This window comes from Amblyomma mixtum, chromosome 1, assembly GCF_055824585.1.
Source record: "Amblyomma mixtum isolate Tamu chromosome 1, ASM5582458v1, whole genome shotgun sequence".
Classification (NCBI taxonomy): Eukaryota; Metazoa; Arthropoda; class Arachnida; order Ixodida; family Ixodidae; genus Amblyomma; species Amblyomma mixtum.
Window position 1 is genome coordinate 225,257,276 of NC_143012.1, and position 24,132 is coordinate 225,281,407.

General features: G+C 44.5%; 1 protein-coding gene across 1 annotated transcript in view; it reads right to left on the reverse strand.

The window, feature by feature from the left end:
* The window catches only part of LOC149371075 (low-density lipoprotein receptor-related protein 4-like), a 322,806-nt gene that overhangs the window by 18,424 nt on the left and 280,250 nt on the right, over positions 1–24,132 (reverse strand). The window contains exons 16-23 of the mRNA XM_089564550.1: positions 19,811–19,998; positions 18,420–18,621; positions 17,687–17,876; positions 15,452–15,583; positions 12,388–12,525; positions 7,823–8,081; positions 3,182–3,344; positions 1,604–1,823 (exon numbers count right to left, since the gene is read on the reverse strand). Of these exons, the coding sequence (XP_089420676.1) occupies positions 1,604–1,823; positions 3,182–3,344; positions 7,823–8,081; positions 12,388–12,525; positions 15,452–15,583; positions 17,687–17,876; positions 18,420–18,621; positions 19,811–19,998 (1,492 nt within the window). The remainder of the gene's footprint in view (positions 1–1,603; positions 1,824–3,181; positions 3,345–7,822; positions 8,082–12,387; positions 12,526–15,451; positions 15,584–17,686; positions 17,877–18,419; positions 18,622–19,810; positions 19,999–24,132) is intronic.

A 24,132-nucleotide genomic window follows, 5' to 3' on the forward strand; every position in this document is an offset into this window, starting at 1 on the left:
TCATAAGTGGGCTAGATTGAAAATGCATTTACTACTAACATAATTTTTGCGTGGCTATCTACAGGCAGAATTAGAAGCACAAGGGCTCCACGACTTGAGAATAATATGTACCAACACACTATGAATGACACGGATGACATCAGACAGACTATGCAGCTTCACGAGTGAAAAAAACTTAGGGGACCTTATGGTCTTAGGGCCACAGAAAAGGGTGTTCGGGCTTGGCTTTCAAATGCTTGCATTTTGTAGAGTGCAAGCCACCGAGCGTTCATGCAGCTTACGAGGCCTCAAAAATGAGCAGAAAATTTACAATACATTTTTAAAAGTTTCTGCTTTTGCACCTCACAGTGATGCAAGGTGCCGGGCTTTCGCGTCGCATTGTGCACAATGTCACATAGCGCAAGTGACATCAGCAGCCCGGGGTTTTTAGTGATTCACTGCGCCAAATTCTTTCAGACGCAACGCAGCTACCACGGCCACAGCCACGGCCACTCTGTGGGCGACAGCAGCTGGCAGAGATAGGGGAGGGGCCGAGTGGGTGGGGCCGGCGCACACCACCGATGTTTTGGCAGGCAAAAATTGACAAGAGGAGAGGTTTCGAAAGGTGCGAAGACATGGAAGTTCAAATTTTGACTGCATGTAACTCAACTTCCACAAAATGCATTAGGAAAATTCTTGCTGGAGGATATTTGTGAAGCGGCGTCATTTAACATCCTAGACATACAGCAACTTTATTGAGAGCCCCTTTCTGAGGCCCTTTAATGGGTCCCATCAGCAGTTCCTCTTGTCCATGGACAGTGTTTCCTCTTCCACAATAAAAATCATTATGTTAAAGACCACACGATATACAACTAAGCCCCGCTTTAAACCAGCTGTATGAATGTGCCTGCGTGGCCTAGGGGTAGCGTGTTTGACTCGCAACCCATCAAGTGTCCGGTTCCCAACTAATTACCCCAATTTTCTTTTCAGTTCAATTCACTGGCTTTATATACTTACATGTCCTAACAATGTTTGAATCGTTTTTCGACGTTCAAATCAGCAGTTTCCTAATGTTTTATCACTTTTCAAATCCTCCACTTCACATGTGACATAGCCACCTCTGCAACCAATCTGGATTTTTCACTCACAACAACTACAGCACTGCTGCCGGATTCCCTGCAAAGTGGGAACCTCATGCTACTGCGTGAAAGAAGAAGAAAGAACTTTTATCACAGCAAAACTACTTTAAGCACAGGCGTGAGAGAAAGCTGAGAGACCAACTGGCAGTAAGCATATGAGGCTGCATATAATGGTGCGAATTCACAAATTTTGAAGTGTCTGCTCCGCTATATAGAAAGCATAAATACTCTTCTGAAATTGGTAATAAATATCGACATCAACGGCACAAACATCATGACATCAGCAGCATGAAGTGCACCTACTAGCAATATTCTTTACCCCCCAAACAGTTCTGTTATCTGCGCCAACCGACAATGGCTGAAAGTGACGTTAGCAAAGAATGATTGCTACATTCCACTCTCCCAGACGTAATGATTTATATATCTGCATCACTTGAACACTTCCATTTTGGGCAATTAATTGGCAAAGCCAAATTAACACTAACCGCTCTGCTCCATGTTCACAGCATGGATGTCCATGAGACCGGCCAGGTTTGCTCGAATGGCATGCCCGTTCTGGCCATTCGCATCAGCTCGATGGACGGCCTTTGTCTCCCAGTCGGTCCAGTATAGCTTTCCCAGAAAGGCCAGCACACCGTAAGGGTGGGCCACATCCTGTGCGAGCACCTTACGGTTCTTCCCGTCAAGGCCAGTGGACTCAATCACCTGGGCACAGGAGGGGAATTAACGCAATACTGAGGGTCAGTGCACACACAAATTGTACACACAGTGTAGCACAATGCCATCTTAAGCTGCGTGAAGAAATCTAAGCACATTACACGTGATGCTGTTGCTATATTCTCCTTTTTACTGAATGGCTACAGCATTGAACTGCTGAGACCAAGGCCGAGGGATCGAATCCTCGACGTGGCGGCCACATTTCATTGAAGGCAATATGCAGAAGCACCCGTGTACTGTATGATGTCAGTGCACATCAAGGAGTTTCCCCCAGTGGTTGAGAGGCTTGAGCGCGGATGGTTGAGAGTTTCTGCCATCGATGGCAGTGGGTCACCTTCTCCTTCATGGCTAGCGGATGACGAAAATTCATTTGCTCCATCAATCAAATCTTCAATGGTTCTCAACCCACAAGTCGCAGCAGTGTCGTCCGCGATGACAAAGTCATAAAAAGAAGCTTGAACGTCCAGCGTCTCCCAGCCTTCAACAGCCAAATCCTAGTCGGACTCTCCGCCAATCGGCAGTGCAACCAGTGCCATAGTAAATTTGCATTTGCAAAAACAGTTCACGATCATGTTCACAATCACATTGTTCCAAGACATGGCCAGAAAATGAAGAGTGCCTAGCAGACTAATTCGCAAATTCTCAACTTTGCGATAAATCTTCGCGAGAAGTCACTTCACTAGAAGTCCCTTAAAGTGGTGTTTGTCATTTTCGCATGCAGGAACATGATGGTGACATTGTTGAATATCACTTGCTTAGAGTGGGCGGAGCACTAATCGACAAAAAGAAAACTTTTTCTGTTCTTTGATGCCATTTTCCAATCTAAGCTGATAAGTAACTCATGGAAAAAATCTACAGTCATCCAAGGTTTCTTTCTTGCTATATATAAGCGAGGTAAACATCCAGCCAATAGAAAGAATCTCAGTTGTTTAGCCTTACCGATGACGGTGACCTGCATGTTTTCTGATTTGTCAGCGTTGCAGCAAAAAAGTACAGATATTCTTTCCTTACTTATCTGGCCAATCTGTCAAGCCTGCTCCCCTAACATGCAAACTCCTCTCAGGTTTCAGGTTGAAGATGCCTGTCTCATCAGCATCTAAAATGCTGCATGGCACATACCCCGAAATCAGTGCCAGCAGCAAATTAATCCAGTCGCAGATCAGCGCACTTACCAATACTTATTTACAACTTTAATTTGCCTCTGCAAATATGATTTTACTTTCACTTCTCAAATTAAGCTGTCCACAGGGCATTCACAGGCAAAGGAGTTGGACAGCATGTTGTGGCTAATTTACTGCTATGCCAAGGGAAAAGAAAAGAGCAACATAAACAAAAGGTGCACTCACATGCATTTTTGCATCAGCCCACACAAGGCGCGATGACTCCTTGTCGATGGTGAGTCCGTGGGGCCAACCCAGGCCGTCCTGCACCAAGAGGGCCCTGTTCTCTCCATCCATGTCGGCAGATTCGATCCGGATCTTGTTTCCCCAGTCAGTCCAAAACATAGCACTGCAAGTGAAGTGAATTCATTCGACCAGAGCATCAAAACAGTTCGATTACTTTCCAGCCTTGTCGACAAATTATATACAATTTGATTTCCTTTGTGGGGATGTCTGCCAATTGAACAGCGGGTAAGTGATTAGCTAAAAGAATGATCAATTCTAAAATCATCATCATCAGCCTGACAATGCCCACTGCAGGGCAAAGGCCTCTCCATGTCTCTCCAATTAACCCTGTCCTTTGCCAGTTGCAGCCACCGTATCCCTGCAAACTTCTTAATGTCATTCGCCCACCTAACTTTCTGCCACACCCTGCTACGCTTGCCTTCTCTTGGAATCCACTCCGTTACCCTTAAGGACCACCGGTTATCTTGCCTTCACATTACATGCCCTGCCCAAGCCCACTTCTTCCTCTTGACTTCAACATATCATTAACGTGTGTCTGTTCTCTCACCCACTCCGCCCGCTTCCGATCTCTTAACGTTACACCTATCATTTTTCTTTACATAGCTCACTGCGTTGTCCTCAACTTAAGCTGAACCCATTTTGTTAGCCTCCACGCTTCTACTCACATAGGTGAGTACTGGCAAGATACAGCTGTTGTATACTTTCCTCTTGAGGGATATTGGCAAACTGCCATTCATGGTCTGAGAGAACCTGCCATATGCGCTCCACCCCATTCTTATTCTTCTAGTTATTTCCCTCTAATGATCTGGATTAGCGGTCACTGCCTGCCCTGAGTAGACATATTCTCTGAAGTGGAGTTCTAAAATACTTATAATCATAAAACCCACAGGCATTAAAAGAGTTTATATATAAAGTTATAGTTTCCAAGCAAGAAGCAGTATGTGAGGTCATACAATTGTATAAAAAACACCGAAATTCACCACATCTATACTGGTGCCTTGTGTGTCATATTCTAATTTTCTTTTTTGCACATTTGCTTTTCAGGCTTTTTTCCCAGCAGTTCTCTTAAGCTTAGATAGCACAACTAGCCTACTATGTCATATTGTACAAGCCAAGAGGTAATGTTGTTTCCAAGATGAAATTTTATCTTGAAGGAGCAAAGCATACCATGCATATAAACGCTGTGTTAACATGTTGGCGGCTCCAAAGGTATGCATGTGTTGTCTTAGATACAGAAGGACGAAGCGTGGTCTAAAGCTGAAAATCTTTGTACTACATGAAAGGTGTATCCTTAAAGGTGCACTGAAGAGGAATCTGAACTTGTCTTTATGCCACAGGAACTCGACCTACACGTTCCGAGCTTTCTTAGAAACTGCGATTTATTGCTCTGTGTGGCCGATTTCTGTAATTAAATCGATTTAACGTCCGGCTCCTGTCATTTTTTTGGAATTCTCCCTCGTACGGTGGGCGGAGTGGACCAACGCGTGGAGTGCCTTTCACCCAGTCCCGTGGCTGCTTGCCGCTCTGCCATCGGCGGAGTAATATGTAGTAGTCCGTAGTAGCAAATAGTCCGCACGTATTTTTATTTCTGTGGGCTTGTTTTGCGGCTATGTTATCTGCGAATGAAACTATTTATTCATGGAAACCTAAAAACAAAATAAAGCGAAAGAAAAGCCGCCACGGGACTGGGTGAAAGGCACTCCATGCGTTGGTTGACTCCGCCCACCGTACGAGGGAAAATTAAAAATAAAAGGCGGGAGCCAGACGTTAATTCGATTTAATTAGGGAAATCGGCCACACAGGGAAATAAGTCGCAGTTTCTAAGAATGCTAGGAACGTGTAGATTGAGTTCCCGCGGCAAAAAGACAAGTTCAGAATCCTCTTCAGTGCACCTTTAAGAGTGACGACATCCAAAGTAACCATAGGTATCCATTACACATCCAGTGGACACCCTTCATGAACACTTCAGTTATCTGTAGGACAATAGGGAACGCACACCAAATATATGCTAGATTTCTTCTGGAAGTTCTAAGGTAACTGTTTTGTGTATCTAAAAGATATCCAAAATATCTGGGCTCTGATGGCCAATATGAAACCCAACAGAAATAAACATATTCCATTATATGTAACATTTTGACATGATCCGAGTCCCAGAGAAGTGCTTTGACACACTTGAACAATATTCTCAACTTCCCATAAGGAAAACTACAACCCCATGTTTCATTTGATTTTTGGCATTGCTGAGGAGTTTTGCTCCTATATGAGCCTCTCTGAAGGTGTCGGGTATTCTCTGAATAATTCCATGCCACCAGCAGTGCAGAGGATTGAGTTTTTGTCAAGACGGTACGGGATCGACCTTGGCACTGCACCACGCAGTAGACCAAAGTGCTTTGGGTGAGCAATTGATCTTTTTTTTTTCTGATCGAAAAGCTTAGCATGTAGAGTTCTGCAGCTTTAAGTGCTCGTTTCTGACGCACAGAAAGGCCCCGTTCAAATGACCCCCAATATTATAGACGATTCAAATTAAGGAAAATTTTTCTGAGGACATAACTTTTTCAACATATTGTTATCTCGTTAATACGGAAACTCGATGTTTGGACAATGGACAGGGTGAAAATGCACAGAGCTTATTAAGGCCCATGTATTCCTGTTGCGTTAAAATGGACGGTGATCAGAATAAAAACTCAACTATCTCAACCAAATGATTTCTTTAAAATGCTTTCAGTGCAGAGCAGCAGTTGAAAGAGGTGTGAAGGTGCATATGTCTTATGTGACAGCCCTTTTTTTTGCATCGGGGTTACTTGCATTACAGTGAAAAGGTGCACAGCTGATGCGCCTTTTCATTTGCCATAATATGGCTGTGGAAAAATCTCTTCTCACCATCCTGAGACATCGAAGGACTCTTTCACCAGCTGTTAACCAACTGGATAGCGATTTGTACTTCTCGTTCACGTGATGTGAATAGCCATGGACCACTGTGAGCTTCAAGCTGCACCGCAGTATTTTTTAAGATTTTTCTTAATGGTTCATTATTACAAGTGACTCATTTTGGGGACAGTGTTGCAGAGGAACCAAAGTTACCATATTAATGAGGCTGTATATTTTAGATATTTTTATTCTCCTATTACCAGACTGAACATATATACAATTTCTTGTTAATTTTTGTGCTACCTTCAAATTTTGCAATCAAAGATTTTTGGTCTTTGTCAGCAATAAATATCCCGTTTTCTTTATGTTATTAAAAAGAGAGCTCTTTAAGCTACACTATGATATGCTACAATAAAGCATGGTCTTTAATGCGTGAATAAATTTTTACACACGTACACCCCTCGGAAATGGCCTTTTTCCCATGGTGAGGAAGGTATTGAAACAGTAGAGCCAAGAAATTTTTGTCACGTGTTCTTGCTTCAGAATGAGGCGGTAAGACATTAATAAGCATGGACTTTCATGAGAAAATGGTTGCACTCGGTAAATAATCTACGATCAAATTTTTTCCCCCATGCAGTTTCAGTTTCAGCAGTCGAACTGTGACGTCACAAGCAAGTACGAGATCATTTAAGAGAAATAAAACTGTGATACCATAGCTGTTTATTCAATCACTGTCATTCTGGCTTCTGGGAAAGGCTAGCATAAGAGTTGGAGGAAAGTAAAGTGACAAAGCAGCAATTATATTGTTATTTCCATAGGCCTCAGATGATCGCAAACCTACTTGTGATGTAACAACCACAGTGTGGGTACTGAAACTGAAGCTACATAGAAGGAAATACTCTCAGTTATAAGCACACATTAATTCTATGTGGTGTTCTATGTTTACTAATGTTTTACACATCATTCCAAAGCAGAAACACACTGCGGAAAATTGTGCGTCTGTATCCCTTCAATAGCTGTTTACACTGTCTACATGTGATGTGAGGCTCCATTTGAAATTAATGAAAATTTGCTTGTGATCACAAATGATGAAGTAGAAACAATAACGGCTTCTTAAATGTGCAGATTACAAGCTACTGAAAGTTAATGCTTAACTTCAGATACAGCTTTCAGTACACACTTTAAAACTCATGAGCTATTGCACTTTCTGCAAAAATTAGTGCCATGAATACTGTGTCAATACTAAAAGAGTGAAATTTTTTGTGAAAGCTACACACTCTACGACTCTATATGAGGGGCTCTCAAAGTGAGCTCCGAGGAACCCTTTGGTTCCTTGAATTATTTTCTGGGTTACCGAAGCGCCAAAATGCATTCATACATTAATCCCTACATTTCGTTTACTCGTTTTGTTTTGGAAATGAACGTGCTATAATTTCTTATAATAGACTGTTCCACTATATAGCCGGTCATTGTATTTTAGCAATTTTTTTAAGAAGCCATGCTAGTGCACTGCATTTTTTGCAAGCATATTAGGCATGAAGTGACAGAAGCCAGGACATGTGGGGTACATCAGCACCTTTAGAAAGCTGTTGGGGCTCTACAAGGCTGAAAAGACCAAGGACTCCTGAACTATCTATACACACGCGCACATACATTTACACAAAGTAAACAACAAGAAGCAAACATGGGTGACACACAACACACATGACTTACCCTTTTTCATAATGCAGCACAACAGCACGGGGGCTGTCCACATCTTTCCAGACAAGCACGTGTCTGTGCCTCCCATCCAGCTCAGAGACTTCAATGAGGCTCCGGCCAGAGTCTGTCCAATAGAGTTTGCGGCCAATAGTGTCTACGGCTAGGCCACCAAGCGTTTCAAGACCAAAGGAAACGACATCCTTCGCTTGGCGTCCATCAATATCACAGCTTTGAACAACATGGCGTTCGGCATCGGCATAGTAGATTTGTTCTGCAAATTGTGAGATGTGTTAGAAAGCATTCTCATGAAACAAGTTTGCATGCACAGCAAGACATACCACACCATGTTTATTTCTCAGTTTGCTTTGGTTGCAAAGTGACAAGGTATAACAACATAATGTTGTTGTTCTCTTTGGTTCAAAACTTTAAACAAATCTCTGTGGCTGCTTCTTATCGAATGGTAACACTGCATGGAGGAAATGCAACTCTGTTTCCAAGGAAACTAGCGAAGGAAAATAATTTTACCACCATTTCTATTTTATGTTTTTGGAATGAACATCAGCAGCAGAGGAATTTGTTATCGCCATGATTATATTTAGTGTTGCATGGCTGTTTAAATGAGGTAGAACCAATTTTACAGTTTACTTTTTCATTTCCTTAATCCCAGATGCACCTTTTCAAGGTTATCTGGTACACACGAAGCAGTTTGCTCTACAAAACATTTATCACTGCAGCCGAACATCAGCCCATTCTCCTGTGTATTCAAGTTTGGTGTATTCAAGTGTATTAAATGTATTCAAGTTTGGTCGAGGCCTATTGTTCTAGCATCTGAATGAAGACACGTAAAATGTGTATGATACCCCACATTCCTTTCAACTCCACATTAAGTTTGTTTCTAATTCATCTTATTGATGCTAATAACTTGCATCAAGAGCAAGGCATGACAAATTTGATTCACACAACGCTTAGCAGCTCGTCCTAGCACGTAATGTCTGCGGCAAGCTGTTAGCAACACAGCTGAAATACGTGTGTTTCATCACAAAATATGTTGACAACCGCTGCAAGAAGCATAACCCATAACTATAGTGCAATAGCCGAGACACAGAAGAAAGGACACAACAAAGCCTTTTTTCTGTGGCTCTTCTGTCGCGCTATAGTTAAGATACTACATTTAAATGGCGTACTTACCTGATTCGGTCAGGAACATTCGGAAACGGCCATTGCCTTCGGCGACGGTGAACCGAAACCGAAAGACTTCGCAGCTATGGTACCTGTAGCGCCATCTCGCACCCACCTGAGAAGCGAGCTTGGCCATTATCGAGGAGAGGCGAATTGAAAATTGCGCGGGTGATTGAAAAAAAAAAAGCTCGTTTCTCCGGTGGGTGCAAGATGGCGCCACGGGTACCATTGCAGCGAAATTTTTCGGTTTTGGTTCGCCAGCGCCACAGACAATGGGCATTTCCGAATAATGCTGGCCGAATCACGCAAACACGCCACCTAAATGTATCATAAAACAAAACTGACCATCATATCCAACCTTTGTGAGAAATTTGAGCCCGAAGAAACGTGCGGTTAGGCTGGGAGAACTTTTTCGAGTTTCTCTAGTGACGCAACAGTCGGTAAACGGATATCGGTTGCCTATTTAACTCATAACAAGCTAGAATACATGACAAAGCGAGAGTAACAAGCATAGTTACAAGACACGGTATAAAACTCACTCTAACGTTGACTGAATGCCGCGGCACATGCATCATTCCTGTTTTGACTTCGCTAGGCCAGGCTTAGCTTGACTAACAACGCTTTTTCAATTGTTGCGGGGTAAACTATAAGATAAAAAAGTTTATTAAAGTGCCTACTTCTTGCGGCAGCGCCAGATTTACGTGCATTGTGCAATATACATGCCTTTTTTTTAACGCATGTTTTGACATTTGTAAAGAAACATGGGTGATTCTTCCACTACTAATGGCGCGGCGTTTGAAGTTTGAGCCGTAGCAGGCAATGCGCGTCGCGCTATTTTTGAAAAGGCAGCGCGGCAAGCGAATCATTCCACGCAGTGTTTGATAAGGCGTTGGTGCAGGTGATGCGCCAGCTTTCCTTCAAACAGGAAATGTTCTGGGAATAAATACGTTTGACGCGCTGATTCACCAGCGTCGTCAAGCATGAGCTGAAGAAGTTTTTTTCTGTTGAGCCGGTCTCGGCCAGCACGCAGAGCTTCGTTTCGAAAACAACGGTCGCCTAGATTTCGTGGTTTCTGTCCCTCACATGATGACATTTTCCATCCCCGAAGTTTTCTTCGCGGACATCACGAGAAAGAAGGTATTGCTTCGACAAAACACATTTCACGTGATTACCAATTATCGCAGCTTGTACAGCGATAATGCTTGGTTGAAATACTTCAATAAAAATGAACCCAACTACCAGCATATACAAAACACGGTTTTTGAAGAAGATACCCGGATGTCACTAAAATCCAATCATCGTGCTGGAAAGGTCCGAGCATAATTTATACCGCCACTGTGGCTCACGCGCTCGGCTACTATGCCCGAAGGACGAGGGTTCGATCCCGGCCGGAGCGGCCTCCTCTTGCGAAACGCAAAGCGACCATGTTATTCGCGATGTCATTGCACGCTAAAAAATTACAGATGGTCGAAATTAATCTGGAGCCATGCACTATAGTGTCCCTCATATCCCATTTCGCTTTGGGGCGTTAACCCCCATTTACCATACCATACCATACCATACCATACCATACCATACCATACCATACCATACCATACCATACCATACCATACCATACCATACCATACAACACGCACACATGTCTTATAACGAAAGAATGATCATGGTTTATGGTCTATGGGGGTTTAACGTCCCAAAGCGACTCAGGCTATAAGGGACACCGTAATGAAGGGCTCCAGAAAATCCGACCTCCTGTTGAAATGTGCATTTGTATTGCATTCGCGTATATACGTGCGGCAAATTTCGACGACATATGCAATGCATATGTGTTATGTTTGCTTACAAAGGGTTCACATTGTTTAGACCAGTGACTGGAGAGTCCACGAGTCGATACCTTCTTGCAGTAAGTCGTGCCCATGAAATACGGAGTTTCGTCATTGTGATCGAAGTCTAAAGGATTAATTAAAGCAAATAACTAAGTATAAAAGCACTTAATATTCATCCGTGCATTGCAATTACTGCACACATATTCCAAAAAATACTTTTTGGAATATGTGTGCAGTAATTGCAATGCAGCTTAGTAAGGTAAGTGCAGTAAGGTTATGCTCATATATAGGGTGATTCAACTAATATGGTTGGCAGTTGTTGAATATAGGCTTTTTTGAGTTAGAAGAACGCTTTTCTGCATAGCATTGTCAGGGGTGCAGTGAATCAGAATGCAACTAAGGCAGGTTATAACTAGTGGCTAAAGTTAACTTATTAATAATAACCTCTTGGCTCCTTATTTACTGAGAGGCTCGTAGCCCATCGTAAGTAATATACATATTAATTTTTATATTTTCGAATATTCCATTCTCGACGTCGCTGCAGCACAAGCAATTTTGGGGCCGCACACGGCCGAAACCGAAACCATGCACGCGGCCAGAAAGAGAGCTAGCCACGCCTACGGGCACGCGTCACACATCGGCGCACCTGGCATGTATTCTCTGCCCGTTCCTAGTGGGGTTGTGCGAAGGGAACACGTGGCACCCACGCCGACGAGGATGCGCATTCGTTGGCGTGGCTAGCGCTCTTTCTGGTCTCATGGTTTCTCGTGTTTGCCCGCGTGTGTCCCCAGAATTCCTTGCGCTGAAGCGACGAAGAGATTAAATGTTCGAAATTTTAAAAACTGATATGGACATTACATACGACGGGCTACAAGCCTTTCAAGAAGGAGCCTTAGAGTAATATAGTTAAGAAGTTAACAAGGCTACTAGTAGTAGTTAGCACGTTTTAGATACATTCTAATGCACTACACCACTAACAATGCTATTCCGAAAAAAATCGTTCCAGCACAAAAAGATTATCTTTAAAAATTGCTTAAATTCTTATTTGAAACACCTTGCATACCAGTACAGCTGTAAAGAGCACATCTAAAGGCACTAGTATCTTCGCTTGAAGGTGTCGTTAGGCTCAGCGCTTTAAGCATAACGACACCGAGCACTCTTCTGCATAAGTTTTGAAAAGGTCAGCACAGGTTCTGAAAAGCAAGGGGCCGCGGGTGAGGGCTAATCGACAAGCCGCGCATCCCATCTCTACCCTTCCTCTCCACTCCCCGACGCAGTCACACAGCCTCTCGCCATTATTTTGGTGCAGTACATGATATTAACTGGGCATATGTTCTTCCTACCACATAGAAAGTACTCAACATTTGCTCATACGAAGTACTACTGCATGCTCTCTCCCCAAAAGAATGAGGCTTTATGACGCAAAATAAAAAAAAAAGAAGATATCTGGCTGTATAGCCTTTTGACCGGAGCCAGTTCATGCGCAATATCGCCTCGTAGGCAGCGCAGCAAAACAACCTATAAAGTAATGCAAAGAAACGAAGTCAACAATTTTTTTTCGCCGATACTAACCATCAGTCGTGTCGACGTCGACGGCGACGACATTTCGCAGATTCCTGAGCGGAACAACCACATCTGCCCAGTAAGGCACGTCAAGAGACATTTTTCGTATTTCCGTTCTACGAGAGAAGATAAGGAAACGTCTCATTCCTGAAAGGATGGGGGGTGCAATCAGAAACGAGAACAGCGCAGCACATAAGTGCAACAAGCAATCTGCGGCAAAGCACAAAACATCAAAGAAATTGATGGATGCGTCCCCCCCACCCCCCCTCCGCCATTTTTTTTTTGCGTATCCTTTCAATCCCATTTCGGCTATTTTTTTTTCTTTTTGTCGATCGCGCTAAGCTCCCGAGCACGTGAGCAGGTCTTTTCCATGGAAGTGTGCACCTAGGCTTTTACGCCATGGTAAAGACACGGTTGCATGTACGACTTTGAAAAGGAGGAGCATGTGACAGGGTCCCTGATGGCAAAAGCATGTCGGCTCCATTAGTCAGACAGGACCCCGTACACCGTGAAAGCATTCAACACGTCGTTTTGCCAACGAGGTGTATGTGGCTCCTGTTTATTTTGAGGCACTACGGGAGCTTACCACTATAGAATGCCACTTCTGACAAAAGTATCCCCAAAGTTCAACTCCTCGAGACATAATGGCATTCACGAAACGGCGCACTCACGTCAACATTGATACCGCCGCTTTTTTGGGCAAAAATGGAATGCTTACGCAACCAAAGAGGCGGCGATGAAATAAAGAAAAAAGCTTTTTATCCGCACAGTACGTACAGCACGACTGATGCGCTACACGCTTTTCATATTCATTTGGCGAGTATAAATAATGTAGTGCAGTAATGCTTTTAGAGCTCATAGTAAGGGTTCTCCTTTGATCTTCGAGCCGGAACTCAAACCGGAAATAAAGACCAAAAAAGGGCAATTTACGCGTGCGCTCGCAGCTGCCCTTTTTTACTGAATATACACTCTTAACACGAAAAGAGTAAAACGGGAATAAACTGTCCTCTAGCGTCCTCCCTTTATGGGGCAGAGCATGCGTGGATAGATTTCCATCGCTAAAAATACGGAAGGCTTACGGTTCGCAACGGATTCCCTCTTCAAAACATGCGAAGTTCTTGAAGTTACGAAGATTTTAACCGTGGTTTCAGCCTCCTATATTTACTTTGCTCAAAACCTCAGGTGCCGCGTTGAAAAGCCTCATCGCTTTGCTAACTGCATCAATTACTATACTTTGCAATGGGAATAAGCCTCCATTGCCAAAATAAGTATTGCCGCCGCGGTGGCTCAGTGGTTATGGTGCTCGGCTGCTGACCCGAAAGACGCGGGTTCGATCCCGGCCGCGGCGGTTGAATTTGTTTGGAGGAGAAATTCTAGAGGCCCGTGTACTGTGCGATGTCAGTGCACGTTAAAGGTGCACTGAAGAGGAATCTGAACCCGTCTTTTTGCCGCGGGAACTCAATCTACACGTTCTGAGCATTGTTAGAAACTTCGATTTATTGACCTGTGTGGCCGATTTCCCTAATTAAATCGAATTAATGTCCGGCTCCCGCCTTTTTTTTTTTTTTTGAATTCTGCCTCGTACGGTGGGCGGAGTCGACCAACGCGCGGATTGCCTTTCACCCATTCCCGTGGCGGCTTGCCGCTCTGCCATCGGCGGAGTAATACGTAGTAATCCGCAGAAGCAAATAGTCCGCGCGTATTTTTATTTCTGCGGACTTATTTTGCGGCTATATTATCTGCGAATGAAACTATTTATTCACGGAAACTCAAAAAACAACATAAAGCGAAAGCAAAGCCTCCACGGAGCTGGCTGAAAGGCACTCCACGCGTTGGTCGACTCCGCCCACCGTACGAGGGAGAATTCAAAAATAAAGGCGGGTGCCGGACGTTAATTCGATTTAATTAGAGAAATCGGCCACACAGGGCAATAAGTCGAAGTTTCTAAGAATGCTCGGAACGTGTAGATCGAGTTCCCGCGGAGCCCTCCACTACGGCGTCTCTCATAGCCTTAGTCGCTTTGGGACGTTAAGCCCCATAAACCAAACCATACCAAAATAGGTATTCCGTATATTTAGTCATTGAAACCTGCTAGGTAACTTAGGTAGCATATCCTGCGCCTAAAAGGGTGTGCGCTGGAGGACGTCCCACTGCCTTTTTACTGCAATCTAGGCGTATTCATGTTCAGTACATCGAGTGGAAGCGGCGCAATGAAGTTCCTTGATCCGTTATTTATTATGATTACTTTGCAATTCTGATCTAGGGACTTCATGCACTGCCGAACAAAGTGCTCGGATAGGGAAATCGCTGGTCGTTGTTTGTACAGTGGACTCCTGTAGAGGACCCCTTCTCAACTTTGCGTCGCTTATGCTTTCTTTCCGCGTTAATTAGTCTATATGTGCTGCCGCACTGACAGAATCAAAAGGCAGCAGCTTTGAGATTTTTGGGTCCTTAAGCAACATATAGCAACTTCACTAAGCGTGCGACTCTGGCATTTTAAATTTATCTTTCCTTCAATTTTACGTTAGGCCACCTACAAAGTAGCAAGCGCATGCAAGTTTATTTGAGGGACATATATGTAGCAGATATATATGTAGTATGCCTATATGTACAATCTTTGCCAAAAGTAACCAGGCTGCATGGCTTGCTTCTCATTAGTGTAGTAGAGCCCCCACCCCTTCTCAAATGATCAAAAAGTGCTTTAAATGTGAGGGCAAGGGTTCTCCTTACCGTACAGAGATTTTGACCTTGATTGCTGGCATAATAGCTATAATATACGACTGAGAAGCAAACCGCTTAGCCTGGTTACTTTTGGCAAAGACTGTATACATGTACCAAGACATGGCTGTGACAAACAAGACGTGAAATGGCCGCTCTATGTTATAACCCTTTTTTTAGCAATTGGCGAGGCTTTCAAAGATGGTTACTGTGCTGTCGAAAGCTATCCCTTGCACCTCACCCCCGCCCCCCCCCCCCCCCCATCTTCCCTCATCCCATACACTTAAATGCTGCCAGTCGAAACGAGATGCAGCACTCAATAAATTAGTGCGTGTACAGCACATGCAGCGCTTACCTTTTGAGCAGGTTTTGGTGTCGTTGAGGAGTATCGTCCCAGTGGGACAGGCACAGAGAAAGCTCTTTGGCTTAGGCGCGATAAGGCACAAGTGGCTGCAGCCGCCGTTGTTCGACGAGCATGCATTTGGTACTGGCAAGGAGAAGGAAAGAATAGGTGAAGGGAAAAATGAGCTACTCGAAAACCGCAGCGGGTCCATCATACGACCGGGCGGCCAAACGTCTGTCTCAATACATTTGTTGGTACCGAAGTGGAAGCACAGCTGACGCCAGTAGATCAGTAAACCAGTTCTCGATGCTGCGAGTGTCGAGCTTTGGATTACGCAAAACTTGAAAGTTTTGATAGCGGTGGGAACGACTGCCCGGTCTGGTGTTCCTTATAACGTGGCCACTTAGAGTGCTGAAATGATTGATCCGCCTTCGCTGGTCATAAAAATATCAGCGGCCTCCATAGTGGCATTCGTGTTTCTTGATCTTGAAATACAGCCGGGCGGGGTGAGCGGCGCAAGTTTGGCAGTGAGTGTTTCAAAACGCGATGTCGTAAGAACTTTCTCCAGGGCTAGCTAGTTCAAGCCGGTGATAGTTTACGGCATCGCGAACACTGACCATGACGAACGAAGGTGAGGATGTCTGCCGTCGCGTGCTGTGGCAGTAGTCCTGTAGCTGTGTCTTTGCGTCTCTTTGTTTGTGCTGCTTTTTTACATTTCTGCCTCGAAATTCTAAAAACTCCGCAAATTGAAACCGCATAAAATGTGAAAGTCTGTCAGGTTCCAATTTAAATTAGTGCGCGAATAACTACCAGACTTCAAAAGTGAGTGAATATAGTCTAGTTAAAACTAATTACGCAACTCAGAAACGTTCCTAAATTTGCACACACAGAACACACACCTGAAAGCATAAATTAGCATACGAGAAGCCAGCAATGTGGTAGATTTCATAGCTTAAAAATAACCTAATCTTGAAGACCTCATGACATTTAATTTAAATCAATTTAGTAGACGCAGTTGTTGACGCAATCTAAGGAACTGTGACGTGTACTTCTACGCTCAAGTTATATGGTAAATGAAAACTCAAGTGATAATAATAAAAAAATTCGTCTTCGCGAACTCACGTGCCTTTCGAACGACGAACGTCGAAGAACAAGCATATTGCTGCAGCAAGTGCTTTTTATTGCTACCGGTCTCTTGGAACAAGGGAGAGCATTTATTTCACGTCGCACCCATCTGATAATATAAGTGAAATGAGTTTTGATAATTATAAAAAACTTGACATACTCAAAACAAATGAAATGAAGAGGCGTAAGGCGCCAAAAAAAAGCAATAAATGGCCCACTTGAGTTCTTTTCCTGGCCCCAAAGGAAGTGCATGCAACACTCTGAGAGTGCCAAGTATTACCGAGTGCGTGCTCTTCAGCGCTGCTCACGACTTGCGGGCTGCGAGACGAAGTGTCATCGACTTGGAGGAAAGTGCTAGCTGCTTAAATGTTTAGAATTTACGCTTTATCCGCGAACGTTTCAATTTCGTGCGTTTTCTTCGAAGGGCGACTACCACTTTCGTAGCAAAGCTGTCATTGTGAAAATTACGCCATTTTTTTTAATCCTTTCCGTCCTACAGCTTTCCCCATTTGGTGGTTTAAACGCCAGTCCAATAGAATGAGTCAGCAGGTATGCACAAAATATTCCTGCCTGATCTAGGTGAAAGCATACAGCTGGGGCTGCTTTGGTTCCAGACATGCTACCCCCAGAATATTTTTTAACCGTCACTTGGATCACGTTATGTGTGGGATTAAAAGCGCAGCATTGCTATAATAAATTGGTGTTGTTTAGTCACAAAAATGCTGCAAAACCAAGAAAAAACGGAAAGCCCAGGCAAGAAATCGGCAAAATAAACAAAGCCAAGTATACGAAAATATGTAGAAGCGAAACGTTTGAAATCTGGAGTTTAGCTTTATGAACTACAATGATAATGTCGAGAACGCAGTGGCACTAGTGGTAAAGGAATACTAAATTTCATTTCGATGTATGCACATGTTACCGTCGCTGTAATAATTACTGTTATGACAACTGACGCTGCTGCCTTCAACTAAAATACGGCTGCCATGGTACAAAGGAAACTTGTATAGGTACTTTTGTCAGCTTTTCAGAAGTCTGGTAGACTGTCCCTTGTGTAAGAAACTGAAAAGGAAACGCAAGAACGAGGCATGCGCCGACGGTATAAGGCCGTATAACAGTTCCCACCTGAAGGTCTGTTTCGATGAAAGACAAGTATGTTCCTGAGGTTGTCGCGGCCAGGCAGAACGGTTCTGCGGTTCTCCCCCGTGGCGGCGTCGGCCGACAGGATGGCTTTCTTGTCCCAGTCGGTCCAGTAGACGCGGCCGTCGAACACCGTCAGCCCGAACGGGTGGGGCAGGTCGTGGGACATGAGCACCTGCGCGGGAAATTATGACTCCACGTGCACACTGGCCCCTGCCATCATGGCTTCTGCCCACGTTGCAGTCTCGCAGCGATAACGTCACGTGACTGACTAGTTGATCTTCTGCCCGGCTTAAACATGCCCGGTTTACACCGCATTCTCTTCCTTTGGGACTGCCCTCGTTTTGAGCGAGAGCGTGGTTTCCTAATTGCTACTCTGTACCGCTTGGACTCGCGTCCTCTAACAGAGTCCAACATTCTGGGGCCTTGGACACAACCTTCCTCGCAAAGGAAAGCGGTGAAAGCGGTCCTGAGATTCTTAAGGGACTCGGGGTTGTATTCCCGTCTATAATTTTTTAAGTTTTCAGTGCGCGCTCTCTGTGCCCGTGACATGATGGTCGCTGGACACTTAGAAAACTCATTTCATTGCCGCTCTTTTTCCTTTTTTTCCCTTTTGTTCCCCTCCCCAAGTGTACGGTAGCCAACTGGGCATCGCCTGGTTAACCTCCCTGCCTTTCCGTCCATTTCTCTCTCTCTTGGCGTAATGTTGGCAGCCCACCTTTCTCTTCATGGTGGCTATGTGGATGAGCTCGATGGTCTTGGTGGCGCCGTCGGTCCAGTACAGCGTTTCGGACGCATAGTCCATAGCCAGCGCATTGGGCCAGGTTAGGTTGTGCTGCACGATGACGGACCGCTGCTGGCCCGCCATGCTTGCCCGCTCGATCTTCGGGAGGTCGCCAAGGTCCGTCCAGTACATGTGCCTGCGGGAGCGGACAAGGTTTGCTATTGTGCAGACGAGGAGTTAGGTCCGTCTGGTACCTTGATGCAACAAAGACTTGGATGCTTCAGAAGTAAAGTTATGCTACTGGATTAGTCTCAAGCATTCGATCAATTTGAACGATGGAATAATTGCGATAAGCATCTGCCGCAACGAAATCATTCAGCTACAAAGAAAGGAGACTTTTCTTGAGCGTTAGGTAATAACATATACATCGTTAGGGTTAAAACTGATGCACAGACCACGGATGTTGGCTCTTCATTATAACAAGTTGTTTTTCAAAACCACGTAATAAATAAGACTGTGCTTTCTCTGCGATGTGTAGAATGGTACTACACATTTATGAAACAGTAAAAAAAAAAATGTGGCATCATCACTGAAAGATCACGTTATTGCGTTCCAACCAAATCAAATGGAGCAGTGCTTTGTTCACTTTTGGCAACTGGAACGAGTGATTTGTGGTCACGGGACCCACGCTTACCGTATCTGGGCGTATGTGGGTCCTATCAGCTGGGGACGAGGGGGAGAGGGAAAAGGCATGCACAGCTCTCGCTATCACTTTTTTGTCCCTGGGAAGAGCGAGAAGTCCGGGGAACGAATGCTTCTGAAGTATACATTAAACTGTAGGATCATCCATGTAATGGCTGCAAAGGAAAGATCTTGCCGGTATGGCAACGCTATAACCAGGCATGATGGTTTGGTTTGGTTTATGGGGTTTAACGTCCCAAAGCGACTCAGGCTATGAGAGACGCCGTAGTGAAGGGCTCCGGAAATTTCGACCACCTGGGGTTCTTTAACGTGCACTGACATCGCACAGTACACGGGCCTCTAGAATTTCGCCTCCAAAGAAATTCAACCGCCGCGGCCAGGATCGAACCCGCGTCTTTCGGGTCAGCAGCCGAGCACCATAACCACTGAGCCTCCACGGCGGTGTATAACCAGGCATGAAATTAACCGGTAAAGAGCGAAATTAAAATTTTAACTCCGTTAAGAAAATCGTTAAAAAGCTACGATACTCACAGATAACACAATTATCTGACTCTTCAGGTGTGGGCAAACCACGCGTTCTGTTCCTCCTCATCTCGAAGACCGTTGGTTAAGGCTACAGGGTATTGTATATAGCACTATCCAAAATGGAACCACGCTTCACGCAACGACAGCAGTGAGCTCACCCGCGAATTGGATCCACGACGATTCCCCGAGGCTTATCCAGGCCGTCGTAGATGAGCACTGCCCTGTGGCTTCCGTCCAGGTTGGCCACCTCGATTCTGTCGTTGGCAGCATCCGTCCAGTAAAGCTTGCGGTTCACCCAGTCCAACGCAAGCCCGGCCACACTCTCCGCATTCGTGCCGACCACGACCTGCACCATCGGGACATTGAAAAAATGTGTGGTTTAGCTCTGGTTAAACCTGGTTGGTTGCGAAAGCAATAGAAGCAGTAGAGCAACTAGATTCAGATATAGACTCTTCGTAAGTGACTTCCATGGCGAGACTCCTCGAAGAGCGCGGCACGACCGGTTCCTCCTGGCTGCGGTGGAGAGAGCAAGCAGACGTCACGCGTCGCCATAGCAACGGAGAGGCTGACGTCAAACCATCTGCTAGGCGCGGCGACGGCTCCTCGAGGAGCAGGGGGGTCCACGGACCACGCGACGAGCGGTTAGACCTGGCGTAGTATTGCTTTCGCAATAATAAATGCACGTCATTGTCTCACGACGTACCGCACGCCGCGACAAGTAAATGCCTTTGAGTATACCACAAGGTGAAATGAGTTTTCTGCATTTCCTGCGAACGTTCACGTCAGCGCAGTTAAATGGAAAAAAAAAATAGATTAGTTGGGCGGTATAACATGACGATTATATTTAACTTTTAGGTCCGTTCATGTTGATTGTTTTAGCCACCCGTCGTATTCTTAAGGGTTGCCTCAGCTTCGCTAACTCCACGTCCTGCAATAAGGCTGCCCGAACGATAACCATTTGGATAGAACTGAAGAAAAAGCATCGACATATTATGCTGGTCCCATAAAGTTTCCTCAGCGCTCAGTTTTGACCGCAATTTTTTAGCACGGCTCTACGAGGAGGTTAAAAGAGTCCTTTCACTTCGCGGCGCACTCCTGGTACATGCATTTACATTTGTCGCTACGCAGTGACTGTTTGGTTAAAGGTTCAGCTTTTTAAGCTGGCATTTTACAAGGTGTTACTGGTGCTGTATGGAAAACTATAGAATAACTTATTAATCGCCTGCGAAGGAATAACATTTAAGACACAGCACCCGGAAGTTTTCTATGAGCTTTATAGACCATAGGGAACCTATATATATGCAGTGCGTATAATAAAACTCCCTCACACTCCTGCTTAGTCACAACATGCACTTTAGTTTTGCTTATTTTTTAACTGCAGCAGACGCAACTAAATAGAAACGGTGAAAGCGATGACACTAAAAACTGCCACCCGAAGCGCCGCGGCGTGTTAACTCGAAATTATCTTAAGGAAAGCTACCAACCTTAAGATAGCACCGGGCCGGGAGTCCATGTAAAATTCTTCGCCAATTTTTTCCCGCTGTTCTCAAAATAGCGGTAAAATAGGTGCGCTCCTATGCGCATGTAGCAAATTTTGTGAAACGGTGAGGGCTTGTGTAAATATTGCGTGGTCAGTCACACTTTGCTTGGGACGCTGACCACAAACGTTATGATAACTTATCAAGCAGACACATACTGCCTTAATGGTGCAGCTCAAAACCAACCCGCTGGTGAGAAAGACCCAAGAAATAAATAGCGGCCGATGTCTTTCGCCTTCCTAGGCCGCTAACTGCCCAATAAATAGAAATCAAGATAAAAGCAGCAAATTTCCTGAACTAATACATGTACAGTCTGTTGAAAAAGTTTACAGCCCACCACGCCCATGAAATCAACGGCGCTGTGGACTGTAAACTTTTGCAACAGACGGTACCTCCGCGTGACTTTGTGCCGTCCTCGGCCAAGTTTCTGTTGCCTTGGAATTCATTCTGTTTCCCTAATACCCCACTATTCAACGTCTTCAGGCCCAGTCCGCAGCGTCTTTCACTCCCTCAGACTACACGTCTACAGGACATTTTCGCTAGCCGATGTTCGGGCGCTGTAAATGTCGCAACTCTCAGTTTCCATTGCTGGCCTGCACAGATCTCTAGTTGCTCAGCACCCATCGCTGCGCCACAGGTCTAACCGCCATCCTGGGCAGTTGCTCCGCAGCCGCTGCTGACTCAGGGCCGAACACTGATAGTCTCATGCATGAGAAAGTGATAGCCAAGTAGAGCAGTAGGGTGACCAGGTCCTATCCTGGTAAGTGAGCGCGTGTTCTGCCGTTTACTTTTGTGAATCTTTCTTGTATCCTTGCATCTTTACTAGCATAACCTCACTAGTGTCAGGAATCATTCACCTAGATTAGGCAGCGCTTCAATCCTGCTCTGGATTCTATGAACAATTGATTTTTAACCACTGGATTATTACGGAAGATTGGCTGAGTCTGGCCTAGCAGGTGGATGATAAGAGAACCTTAGGAGAGACATTAGTTCTGCAGGAGACGTAATCCAACTGTTGATGACGATGTTGAGGGTTGCGAGCCGCGCTTCGTGTTATTCAGCGGTTTTCTAGAGTAGGCATGTAGCTTATTAAACTACTTGAAAGAGAGTATACACGCGTAGAAGCTCCGCGGCAACTTGTCGTCCGCACGCTGTGCGCCAAAGTCCGAAAGCGGAATAATAACAAAAAGAAAACCAGCAGGATATGTTCAATGCTCCTTGAGTTGAGGTTCGGCACAAAGTGGTCCTGTGGCACGGTAACCACAGAGATCCTTGGTTGCTTTTCAAGTGTCCGCGCACAGGCACAAAATATTTAAAAAAATTTCTACATTCCATCGCAAAACGGTTGTGCTACCGTTCGGGCCCGTCAGTATACGGTTAAGCAAGTTTACATCTGTAGCCGAATTCCTACCCTTCGCGATACTGTCAAAGCTTAGCTGACAAAAAAAACAACAAATTCATCTTGTCTCTGTCATCGATCGAACATCCGCCATTTTAGGTCAGCCTCTTTACCAACTGATTGCTTATAACTTATAAGCTAACTTTACTGTCAGAAACTGCTAAAGGAGGGGACGATTTGAGCGGCAACCTAAATCGGTGGCGACATTCTCTGAGGGAATTTGAATATATAGAGCTGTTTTTTAGTAAAAACCACTATTCATAGTACAGCGACTGTTCAACTGCTCGTTGATAGTCAAGGTTTTATAAAACAGAACAGCACTACTAAGCAGGAAAGAGTTTTCATTAGCTATGCACAGATTTTACGGAGAAGAGTTGAGTTATTATTTCTGTTCTTCCGATCAAGCACTACATCTCTCTCGTTAATTCGAACTCGCTTAATTCGAAACACAGTTCTATTCAATACTTTAGTTCCGTCAACACCAAGTTCACAAAAAAGGTTCACGTTAATTCTAACTGCTCTTAATTTGAACAAACTTTTGATCCCGTTTGATTTAAAATTAATGGGAGTCGCAAGCTAATAAGTGAAATCCTTTACCACCCCGTCAGTGCCGGTATACGCCAGGTGCCTTTTCCTTAAAGCCTCTCTTTCCGTATACAATTTGAACTAGGAAATTCAGTACCTTGCCAATGCTGCCATATTTTGTAGTAGGAAAACAACTTTAGCAAATTAATTTCTGACATCTTTTTCATTTCATATGCGATACGTTTATGCGTGAACGAAGCGCAGAATGAGTGAAAAGTATCGCAGCTTCCCTCTGTAAGCATACAAGTTTGTCCTGTCCGCTTCCGGCTTTGGTAATGCTCGACAGAAAGACTTCAAAGGAACGCCGATTCATTTAGTAATGAAAAAGAAAAAAAAAGTATCGTCCTTACTAAAGGCCCCGGAGGCAAAGGAAATGCCAAAATCAGTAAAGCACAAGATTTTACAAATGGCTCCGAATGTCGATGCTAATGGTATACTTTTTATTTAAGCAATCAGCGACGAAAGCGCTCCATGTAATTACTCAGCCCATAGAAAGCTCGAAAGATCGATCCCTGAGTTCAGCCACAGCGCTTTACTGTGTGCTTTCATTATGCGAAATTTGTTCGATTTACTTCGAGGGGCGCGTAAGGTATTAACATTTTACCGGAAGTGCAGAGCTCTTTAAGTACTTGTATGTGCTCAGAGCCGAATATTTGAGTTCTCTGAAACGATCACTGCGACTTTACTATGTGTGCCTGGCTGAGCATGAAAATTTCCCGTCTATGCGCGCCGGAAATAAGAACACAAAGAAAAGCCGGTTTAAATGCCTCCATGCTTCAATGATACCTTCATGATACGAATTTCAATCTTGAGTTGGGCGGGGGAAGCCTGAATTTAATGAGTATTTTAGCTTTGTTCCGGCAAATTTTACTCAATTTATCTTCCGTTCGACCAGCCGCGCTACTCCTAAGTGCATGTCCGTGAACGATATTTTCGATGAGCTCTCCTTTTGTGTGTA